The sequence below is a fragment of the Drosophila serrata genome, unplaced genomic scaffold (assembly GCF_035046125.1).
Source record: "Drosophila serrata isolate PLE 108 unplaced genomic scaffold, ASM3504612v1 contig_30, whole genome shotgun sequence".
Lineage (NCBI taxonomy): Eukaryota > Metazoa > Arthropoda > Insecta > Diptera > Drosophilidae > Drosophila > Drosophila serrata.
In genome coordinates, this window is record NW_028256928.1 from 1,346,542 (window position 1) to 1,358,850 (window position 12,309).

General features: G+C 40.8%; 1 protein-coding gene across 1 annotated transcript in view; it reads left to right on the top strand.

The window, feature by feature from the left end:
• The first annotated feature begins 1,092 nt into the window (after positions 1 to 1,092).
• pb (homeobox proposcipedia) overlaps positions 1,093 to 12,309 on the top strand; it is a 34,875-nt gene continuing 23,658 nt past the window's right edge. Inside the window, exon 1 of the mRNA XM_086832079.1 lies at positions 1,093 to 1,718. Within this exon, the coding sequence (XP_086688205.1) occupies positions 1,175 to 1,718 (544 nt within the window). The 5' untranslated portion in view covers positions 1,093 to 1,174. The remainder of the gene's footprint in view (positions 1,719 to 12,309) is intronic.

Here is a 12,309-nt window from a genome sequence, read left to right on the forward strand (position 1 = left end):
CTAGATAAGCCCTGACACACTAAAGTTCTACGCAAAACCCGCATCGCGAAAGTTGTGACTGTTAAGCAAAATAATAAAAACGAAGAAAAAGAAAGGGTTAAGCCACAACAGTTACAGTGAACAAGTGGAGACAATAGTGAAAATTCCAAATAAAGTTATAGTGGTGAAATTTTCACGAAAAACTAACGTGAAAACATAAAAACTCTAAGAATAATGCGGAGTATAGATCGCTGTTGATGATCAATTTGCAATGGTACGATATCTATTGTATTTTAGCTTACAATGTTCTTTTATGTATACACTTGAAATTTGAAAAGCAATATTTGGTTTTAAATTAAAAGAGCCGACGCTAAAAAAAGATCAAATTCAGTAAAATTGATTCAGATAAACTTGAGGACTTAAAATAAACATGCAATCCATTTTTAGAACCTTTTTAAAAATTAAATAATTACTTAAATATTTATGACTAATATCTTTGAAAGAGTTCGTATCAAATCAAAAGAATAAACCTATTACAAATAGGTTAAAGTTAACGCAATGAATAATGATGTTACTATATCTTTTAAAAGAACAAGCAATCAATTAAAAAAATGCTAAAGTGTACATTTTGTTAGTTTATTTACAACATGCCATTTGAAAAGAAAGTATTCACTATTAAACAAATGTTTTAGCCAATAAGAAACTGATTGGGTCACCTACGAGTTTATTTTGTTGTAATTACTTAAGTTATTTTAATGTTACTTCTTCAGCTTTTGAAATTGTTTTTTAGCATACAATTTTATTTTCAAATATTTTTAGTACCGGAAACTAAAAATTAAAGAACGTTATGAAAGTATTTTAAAAATACGTATAATATATACAATTTATTAACCATTTCTTTATGGATCTAATATAATTTTTAATTTCAAATGAATTATTGTTTCTTAATAATAAAGTTATATATTATGCTTCATAAAAGTTGAATGTAATACGTTTGTAATAATATAATAACTTCGCTCCAAAGGGACAAGCAGTCAAATAATAAAATTTTGATTCGATTCAATGCGTATTTTAATCTTATTATTGACTAATAGGAATGCCTTGTACTTGCAGGTCCCCCCAAGTTGAGGATTATTTAAGGCTCTCCATTAACTGAAATAGATAAAAAATAGTCCAGAAAAAACAAACCGAAGCCATGCAAGAAGTCTGCAGCACCCTGGACACGACCCCAATGGGCACGCAGATCAAATCGGAATCGCCGCTCAATCCTCTACAGGTGCAAACCGGACAGACCTCGCTCCCAGTGGGTGGTGGATGTGGCGGAGTCGGTGGACCCGTCGGAGTGGGTGTCGGACAGCCTGGTGTCGGTCAGCAGGGAGCACCACCGGTGCCGGCGGTGATGCTGGTCAACAAAATGGCTCCGAACTGTGATAAACGGGCTGCGGATACGGCCTACTGGATGGCAGCCTCCGAGGGTGGATTCATCAACTCGCAGCCATCGATGGCCGAGTTCCTCAATCACCTGAGTCCGGAGAGTCCCAAAATCGGGACACCTGTTGGTGCTGGCGCCATCGGAGGAGGTGTGGGCGTCAATGTTAATGTCAATGTTGGCGGGGTCGGCGTCGGATATCCGGTCGGCGTTGTCCCTCAAACGCCGGATGGCATGGACTCGGTGCCGGAGTATCCCTGGATGAAGGAGAAGAAGACATCCCGCAAGAGCAGCAATAACAACAACCAGGGTAAGAGATATACTGAGAAAAATAAATAGGATGTTGAGTGATCATTGGTGCAGTATTGAATGATAATGTGGAGTCCAATTTGTTAGGTTTCTTGCTTTTAGAGTTCCGTATTTCTTTGTTAGTTTTCTATTCAATGATATTATTTACCTATTATACCTTAACTGATCCTTTTCTCTCTGTGTTGAGGAGAGAAATGCGAAACTGTCATTAATCAAGAAATCAATGCAATTTACCTTGCATCAAATGAGGCGCAGCATGGCGGCGCCTTCGCAACTTCGACTCCGAGTTCGTCTTCGACTCAAAACCAGACTTCCCGTCCAGAAAAGCAACCCAGAACCCTATCTCCCATCCCGTTCCCTTTTCCCACTCGATCACGCACTGGCAGAGGGTTCGGCTCCTTTGATGGACAGCTCGGTTTGTGCCGGCAAAGATCTGTTATTTGCGATCATTTGTAACAATTTTCGAGAGCAGAGTGCTCCGGCGCGCTGGAAATGTTTCATTTATTTCCCTTCGCTTCGACTCGAGTCGAATGTGTCGATTTCATTTGCGCAAGAAATACGAAAAAGCGACGACGGGAAGAGGGCAGTACGGGAAAAGACTTGAGAAAACTACAGCTGGGCCAGGGATCGAGGCAGTCGCATTTAAAATAAATGAGGTATCAAGGTTGTCCGACCATACGTTTTCCTGTCCAGTACCCAAAACTCGAACCTGAGCCCGAACCCCTTTCCTCTGAGCGATTGCAACCTGTTATTTAGGTTCATTTGTCAAAATATTTTTTCCTGTCCCCCTTTTTTTTATTTTTGCCTTCGATCGAGGGGCACAGGACGCCAAGGGGATGTGAATGCCGTGTTGCACGTTGCACGTTGCAATTGCAGGCCTTCGAGCCTTCGGCTATTTTGTAGCACAAAAAAATACATACGAGTTTTTCGTGTCTGCTGTTGGTGCACCATTTTAAAGCTGTGCCTCCCATTCGCCATTTCCCCATTGAGTAGCCCAGGGATAAATAAAAAAACGGGGAGGGGATTATGCTGCAAAGGGGTTTCAATTAATCACTTTTATCGGACACAAGGAGAGCAATGGAAATTTCAATGGGATAGGCTTAGATTGGACGAAGAAGTTAATACTCTTAACGAAAATCCTTTTAATATAGAGTACGATATTTTTATAGAAGAACTATTATTTCTTAAACAGTTTTAAGTAAAAATTTTGGATGGAGTTATGTTTTTAGATAAATAAATCGTTGGTTAAGCGGAAGTCGCACCCCTGCAGCAAATGACAAATGCAAATGATTAAGTAAGGGAAAGAGATGGTGCACTGACTTAAACTAATACAATGCCAATTAATATTGACCACACACTCACCGAACAACCAACCAACCAACCACACACATCCTGTTGACAAATGAGCAGCACTAATCCCCTAGAAAGTGTGTGTAAGAGTGTGTTTAACCGCCAAATCCCAACACGTGGCCAGTGGAAACAGCAAGGAATTCCCCAGAGGGGAGAGAGCTGGCAAATCTTTCTCCGGGTCCGACTCCCGGATCCCTGGTTCTCGGGTGCCCGGGTGCCCGGTTTCCCGGAGTGAAAGTGAGCCAATAAATAGCGTGAAGCATACCAAAGCGCCGTTGAAGGGTCAATACATCTTTCCACTCACTCTATATATGTACATATATAGATATACCAGGGAAATGTGTGGAGTTGGGAAGAGGAGAGCCAAAGGGACGACATGCTGAGCGAAATGGATTACAAATGATGTTGTATGTGTCCGTTTGTTTATCTCGGCCCGTGTAGAGAGCCGGTGCCCTTGTGTTGGCTTAACAGTTTAATTTGTTAATGTTGTCAAATTAATTCCTTGTCGAGTGGTAAACGATCTAAATGATTCTCAGGACGGCAGATCTTTAAGAGGGGAATTTGTTGTATTTAAACTGAAGATATCATTCATTAAACATTTCTGATCAGCTCCCTTAAAGCCTCAATTTGGAAATTCCTCTTCCTGCCTGGGCTAATAACTTGTATCCTTGTTCCTAGCTGCACCTTCTCTTTCCCCCATACACACTCATTGTTTGCCGCAAATTGTTTACAACGCATCCTGAATTTTAATGTGTGGCGCGTATTTCGACTGAAAGCCCTTCGCAGGATGAGTTGTACGAGTCGCAGGATGAGGTCTTCTCCGCCGAAATTGTTTTGTTAGCCTGTTTACATACACACAAAGTGGAAGCAATAAAATTTGCGCTCAGCATCAAGTGTTAATTAGGCGTAATGAACTGCAAGAAAAGTTTGTAATTGTCGTGCAGCATGTTCAACTCGGTGGCAAGTATCTGCGAGATGTGCGAAAGGATCCTGCCAGGAGAGTGGGATACCTTCAACCAGACGGCAGACAGCAGGCAGGGTACAGGATTGGGGGTAAAACCAATAAAAAACCATTTGACTTTGTTGGCCCCGGCTATTGAGAGGCGGAAATCCATTGGCAGCGCCATCTGTATCATCCACCCCGCGACCATATGTTGCTCCATCGAGAACTGAAGCAGTTCATCCTTTTCCTGCTCCTGCTCCGACTTCTGCCTGATTCGGTGGGTGGAAGGTTATAAAAAATGCGTGCGGCACGACTCGAAACTTACCCCCCGAGGATTACGATTATAACAAACCATTTATCATAATATTTATGTTGATGCGTTGTACTTTTTCTCAATGAAGGCCCCGCAGTCTGCCAGGGTCAGGAAAAAAAAGTAAACGGAGGACAGGGCCAGGTTCGCGGTGCCTTTTATTAATTTTATTTATGATGAGTCATTTGCACATTTATAATTTTAACCTTTACAGTTGAATTCATTCAAAACGAATTCCGCGCGAGTGCGAAAAAACATCAAGGGAAGAGATAGAGATTCATCTAATGTCTTGGTCGAGATACAAAGATTGCTACGAAAACCGAATGGATTCCCAGGCATATCGAATGGCAGACTGTGTTTTTGAGGGGGCAGAAGGATTGCCTTGTGATTTATTCAGTTATTGATATTCCATAATTGTGTGCTTGACATTAATAGACTTGTGGTGTCGCAAATAAGAAAGTGCATCCAAGGAGACCTTAATAAATCAACGTAAATTGGGAATATATTAGTGATCTGAGCATGTTATTTTAGCTGAAAAAAAGTGTAGAAACTTATTATTATAAATACGTTCAAGGGTGCACAGGGGGTAATTCCCTGACGTTGAACCATTTGTATAGCATTTTTTCAAGTTCGTTCTAAGAACAATATGCACTCATAAAAAACTCTGATCATTTTGCTTACCTTTATCCCGCCCAAATCTTTATGAAAGGCCATTTAACCACAAATGCCCCAGTGGTTAAGTGCCTCTAAAAAGGTAAACCGAGAACGCGTTGAACTTGAAATCATGTCGCCGAGCATTAAATTAATTGGCGCTCGTCAAATAATTTTTGAGCACTAATTACGCGTCAAACGATGAAAAATCTCCAGGGCCAGATTCAAGGCTCTGTCCCAGGACTCCAAGGATCGGACCGGGAAGGTATCCGTTTTCGGGTCGCTCAATTAATTGTTACGACTTTATTATGGAGATAAGTGCACGGCGTCTTGGCCAAGACAAACAAAGGGTTCTAATTGGCCGACCGCAGCCAGGATAATGCCAGGCAGACGTTTACGCCCCAAAGGGTTTTTCCATATTTTTCCTCCGTTTTTTCTGTCGCCTTTTTTCCCCTCCCAACGTGACTGTGAAAAATTCTGTTACAATTAGTTAAGCTTGAGCCGGCGGCTGGCCAAAGTAAATTTTAAGATTATTATTTTCAACCGCATTTTTTTTCGGGGGAGCTTTTTCACTGGCCTTATCTGCAAACTGATTTGTCATTATTTTTAAAGCGAAGAGGGCTCAGAATTTTTCAGGGATTTATAAACATTCAAGGGTTTTCTTGGGTCTCAGAAAAGTCTCTGAGAATACACTTTAATGTCTATCAAATCAATGTTAAGGAACAAGAACAAATTTTAAATTAGAGTGTTAAAATTGTTCCGAATACTGAGAAAAGTAAAATAAAATCTAAACTAAATTTTTATAAGCTAAAAGTTTTGTAATTTAATACTGAATAAGGAACCCCAAGGATCATTTGTGCAAATCAATTTCCTGCATTAAGAAACTCCCCCAACCCCATTCAGATGTCCTTTAATCTTCCCCCAAATTGGTCTTTTGAGGTTTCCCCTTAAAAAACTTTGACGTTAACCAATATCGATTTAATTTTATTTCCACTCATTTAGCTAAAAGCGTTTCAGTAAAAATGAAAATATTTGCCCGCGATTAAATTAAAAAAAAAAAGAAAGGAAAAACTGGATAAAGAGAAAAGCGGGGAAAATGGGGGAAAAGTGGCAGAGAAAAAAGCATTTTATGAAATGAATGCACTGACACTCTGGCCTCGCCTTGGAAAAATTTGAATACATTACAGGGGGGACTCCATGCGGAGGACTAGGACTCCCTGCAAATAAACCGCCGGAGCGACTCCAGGAACCCCGCCCCTTTTTGGCCAGGACGACGGCATGACAATGACACAAAAGCCGCGCACTTAATCGCCGCGGATCACATTCCGTAAAAACCGCGACGATAAAAATTTTTTACGCTCCATTCTTGTGTACTTAGTGGAATGGAAGGGACACCACTCCACCACCACCGAACCATCGAACCACTCAGCCACCCGCCGTGGTGGTTGACCCGCCTGTCCGCAATTCCGCTGGAGACATCTCTGTCCACTGGCCAGGAGAAAATCAGATCTGAAATTATTTTCAATTTGTACGCGATTTATTTTTATGTCTTTTTTTTGAGAGCCTTCTCCTCCTGCTCATCATTTGAGATCCCAGTTTAAGCGATTTGTAAACATTTGAATTGGATTTTCGGTCATAAAAATTGCTTGTTGGCGACTTTATCTCAAAGACTGGGCTAAGTTGTGAGCATTAGTGCTATCATAAGTAGGGGAAGTACACCTATTACTGCCATGGCCCGTATCTCCGGCTCCAGTCAATAACTCAACTCGAAGTTAATCGCATTGCATTCCGCTTCAGCGGGAATCGCGATTGGGGGTCGATTGGCCACCGGGGCGAGCTAACAACTATAATAAATTAATAAATTACCAAGTTTTTGCATAAAATACAGTTTTACTTATCAATGAGCCGGGCCAACTGCAGTAATTACTGGCCAGGCTCAGACGAGGGAGTTGCCAAAGACAAATGACTGTAAAAACGCAAAAAAAAATAAGCCCAGACAGGGGAAAATGTCATAAATTATCATCACGCACGAAGCGATCGCAGGTGAATTGCTCCGGTGAATAGCATAAGCAAACTTAGAACACTACAAGCTTAGGAATTATATTTCAGATTTATTATAAATCGAATAACAAGTTTCGAATTAAAATTAATTCCTTAACAAAGTACTCGTTATTTTATTAAGATAGTATGCAGCTTTACTAATCAATATCAGTTCTATTTTACTATTAATTGAATGTATCGAACAAAGTATTGGGGTCCATGGTAATAAGAGAATTAATTGCAACATAAATTCTAGACCTAAGGCTCCTATACAATCTATCCCTCCTATAGCATCTATGTACAAATATACATAATTAATTCTCCTGATTAAGACTTACCTCAGTAGAGGAGAGTTATATTCTTGGTGACTTCAACCTCAGTGAGCATCTTCATTGTTAGCCAGATATATTGCATTGGTCAGTTGATATTATTGGGGTCGAAGGGCAATCACTATCACTGCCACTATCACAACACATGTTATCAGTGGGGAGGCCGGGGACAGAATGAGGCCGGTGCAACGGAAGCACCTGTATTTATAGTCTGCGAGTGAAGAGAACAGACACAGTGAGAGCGAGAGAGAGAGGGAGGCATCTCTAGAGATGAGCAGAGAGAGATAGAGGGAATGCAATATGAATGAATGATAGAAAGAGAGAGAGAGAGAGAGAGAGAGAGAGAGACTTCTATCAGGTTAACAAATGTGCATATTCAATTTAAAATTGTTTAAAATTAATTTTAACGATGTAATCCCTTATTAAATTTTTGAAAAATGGGTAAAATTTTGTTTTCCACCAGACGTGATCAGAACGATAGATGCTGATCCAAAATATATACATATGGTTTATAGGGTCGGGAATAACTTCGTTGCAAACTTCTGACTGAACTTATAAAACCCCACAAGGGTATACAAAATTTAAGCAGCAACAAGCAGAAGAGGTAAAAAATTTAACGGCATTTAAAAGAGCGTGAAAAGTCAACAAGGACAACCGGAAGTCGGGGGAAAATCACATCCACATCCACATCCACACACACACTCGCACTCGCACTCGCATGATAACCCAACCCCGGTTAACCCCGGTAACCCCTAGATATGTGTGTGATTTAAATAAAACTAATGTTTGTGTGAAAATGGATTTTCTGTTTGTCATCGGCTGCCGACTTCCCCCGTGTGTTTTATATTCAAACAGCGAACCGCAGCCGGGGCCAAAGGCTTTCTTCCGTTCGTCGGCACAAGTTCCCTTATATTCAAATTCGGTGGCAGAGGTAAACAGATTTAAATTCGCATACGCTTAGCACGTGAGTGAGTCCTTGAGGCTAGAACGGCAGGAGCGGCGACACTGACACCGCTTTCCGCCGAGTCATGCATCATATCTACAGCTGCGGAAACTCCTGGGTTAGGAGGACTTCGTCCTCGGGATGGGATTGGGTTCCGTTCTTGAGGTGAGAGCTGGGGGATGGAACTGAGCCGAAACCGAAACCGAAACTGAAACCGAGAACGCGCGTGGTTGACACGTGATTCCGGTGCTCGTAAATTGTCAAGAATTTCCCATCTTTTTTTTAGTGCTTCTTGTAGTTTTTAATTTGTGGCTTGTTGAGCAATGTTAACAGTTATTATTTATGCGATGAGCGGAGAGATAGTAAAAGTTATGGGACATCTCTCTGGCGGATATTAGGTGAGCTACCTGAGATAAGGATAAGCAAGTATTGAGGAAGTACGGAGTGTGTTTTGCAACCCCAAAAAGTAACCCAGAAAATTGTAGAACAGGGCGGAACGAGCAAAAGATGTCGCTTGGGGATGCTTTTCCACACACAAGTACATATAAAATAGGAATGGGAGTCTGCGAGTGTGAGTGAGTGTCACAGCATCATCCATCATTCTGGACTTGACCTTTTTTGGGCTAAGCTTCCGTTTAACAGCGGACTAAAGGCGAATCTTTAATTTTGTATTTGCTATCTATCACAGTGTGAGATACTGGCGAGGTGCACATGTTACATCCGAGAGATGCGAAGATACAACAGTCAAATGTCAGCGACTCTCTGGGAAAAATGCCATGCAATGTCTCATTGTGAGCTTTCCGATGATTACAAACACACATATTTTCCCGGTTGGGTTTTCACTTTGGTGTCGTGTTAAAAATGAATTTGTCATCTGTAAACGGTCTGACATGTTTGCCAAAAAATAAATCTCATCTTAGCAGACCAAGTCCGTTGGGCAATACATCAATTGCAGTTGCTGTTCGGCGGTTGACTCTGGAGTTAAGCCCAGGTCCAGAAGTCCTTGATTGATTTGCATTGAAAATTGTGATTTTAATTGACATGCGATGAGCGGAGCAATAATTATGTCAATCTGCTCGGCTCGTTGATCGATTGGGTTTGCTTCACAGCGATTTGGATTGACCTTTGCGGCACATATCGAAAACAGTTGGAAATTGTTAAGGAACTTCATTGATTTATATTTTCCAAAATGGCATTGAATTCTAATACCTAGGCATATATGTATCTGCTTTTGTTATTAATAATTTATCAAATATTATAAAATCGAATTCAATTTCCCATTTTTCTCTGGCATTTGTGGCCAATTCGCTGGGAATAATAAACTGTAATTATTAAACACTTGAAACACACATGTAAACACAGGCCCATTGACAAAGATATGTTCGGATTTGGTAATTACAACTCTTTTGGAGTTATTAATTGAAATTCGTACACCGTTCACATAAATGAAACAGAATGGAGCCGAACGTGCTAGATGTAATATGCCATAAAAATAGGAATAAGTGGGACAATTATGAACCAATAGAGGCAGTCGGAGGGAGTTTGACAACATGGTTCCCTGGGCTTTATAATAGCCCCAAATCGTTTGGCTTAAACTCGAACTGGGTATGGCTAAAGGTGGGACAAAAAAAAGGTGCCGACAGACAGGTGAGCGGTGGGTGGCGATTATTATAAACGCATCGTTCAGATCATTGGCCAAATGGCGTTTCGAATAATTTGTTGCTTCGCTGCTGATTGAATGGCGGCTGTCCCTATATGGTATGTAACGGCGGCAAAAGAGCGTGAAATTGATATGCAATTAAAATAATATTTATACGGCCGAGTGAAAGCACTCATGATTATTACCAATCGCACATATAGAATAATTATTATTGATATCTCTATATATCACGTATAGATTTTTATAGCCAACAGCTGTCAGCGGAATGTGCGCGAAATATTAATTTCCATTTTGATAGCAAGCGAATTTTGAAAATAATATTTATGCCACTCATATTAAAGCCGAGTTCAAGGATTTTTCCGTCACATCTATATTCTTTTGGTTATTTTTTTAAATTCCTTAGACGGGGCAAAGGGGATAGCAGGCTGAGTGACTGCTGCGGTTAATGGCTTTCGAATGCAAATTCAATTTTATCGCACTCTGTTCACTTTTTAATAAGATTTCCACCCAGCTCCACCGCACCACCTCTCTGTCGTCCCTGCTGTCGGCGAAAGGTGCACTCTGTTGGAAATGAAAATTAGTTGCAAGAGCCGAGAAAAACAAAAAACCAAAAAAACAAAGAGAGACTGAGAAAGAAATGGAATGAAAGCCCAGAGACACGCGACTTGCGACCTGCGAGAAATGCTTTTTGGCGCCACAAGCGAACCTGTCTCTCTCTTTTTTCTTATAAAGGTGGTGGTGTTAATACACTGAACAAAATACTGCACAGTAATTATCAAACTACAAACAAAATTCATACGTTTGAGTTGGTTCTGCTACGTATTCACACGGACAATAGCTATCAGTTTCTTTAAATTAAAATGTTTTGATCTATTTTCTATGGATTTCTTTAGAATCATATTTTTCCAAGTGCATCCATTCTTTGGCTGCTCGAGGGGCACTGCCCACAATCCAACAAATTGCGTTCCGTGTGCGAGAGTGGGTGGGAAAACTGTCAGAATGAATGAGTAGCGCGGTCACACCTACTGGCTGTCAGTCAGGCCCAAGTTTGCCCCTGAGCAGCCCCCAATGGAAATGGCGAAGGCAATGGGGCAATGCCAGCCGGTATCGCTCCGAAAACTGTCCAAGGCGTTGCCTTGAATCGGACCTGGTATCGGGAATCGAGCGAAAGATACATTTAAACGGCCAAATATTCACGGGCAGCCAAAATACTCACAGATGTTCAGATAGCTCACTACATTCTATTCAATTAGGTAAATGGTATTTGGGTACGATTAGAAAGTGTCTGGCTAAGAGAATTGTGGTACTTTAAGGTGGAAAGTCTACTGGGGAAGTAGGATTATGTAAATTAGTGTTGAAATTGGTCTCAAGAACTATGACAAAGATGTATTATTCTAAAATATTATATTAAGATAAAGTTGCACTTGAACTTTTTAGATACATTTTTATTAAGTAATTAAGTAGCAGCATTTCTTTTCTATTCATTAAGGATTAAACAACAACTATCCTAGTATTCACTAAATAAAAACAGGCACTTGCTGATCATAAATCAAATGCTTAAAGTCAAATAGAAAATCCCATTGAGCCTGAACCGGACGCAAATGCCAACTCCATCGCTTAAAGCCAGTTCCATCTTTAAATGAAATATCCGAAATGGACAGACAAAGTGCCCCGTCATATTCATGAGCTTCGCTACAGCTGCATATAGAAATGGGAATGTTCGCTGATTATCAGACGAAAATATTTGCTAATCACGCAGCTGCTGCCGCTGCACGAAAAATATCAAATATTGCTTATGAAACTGCATAAACTTGGCAGCAGTTCGATGGTGAGAAGGGAGGGTAAACAGACTGGATCTTAGCCCAGAAGGAATCGAGTTCGAGGCTAGACGCTATTATTTCCGACAGCATGATTTTATTTGCCTTTGGCCATCATCATCATCATCGTCGTGATACAACCCCTTGGCTTCCACCAGGTCCCCTTCCTGGAATAATAGACTGTCGGTTGAAGTTCTGCGCTTTCTTGATAGTATCCTGGCGGGGATATCCTCCTCCTTGGTTCTTGCCATCGAAACTTCTCAATTACGAAGTTGGCTTAAAGTGAGGAGATGAGGAAGTACCTCCACTTGACCGCTCGTTACGTGCTCCATGTGTTGACCATGTCCAGCCGGCTGGGAAACTTCCGCTTACCAAACTTTGAGGTTAATTATTTTCCACTCTCGATTCGAGCAAACTGTAAGAAAGAAAGTTTCTTCAGAGATATTATGTTGCCACAAATATGGGCTTGAGAGACCCCAAGCAACTTTGTCACTGCATCTTGTTGCCCAAAAAAGATAAACAACTCTGATGTCCCAATATTCTGAATCA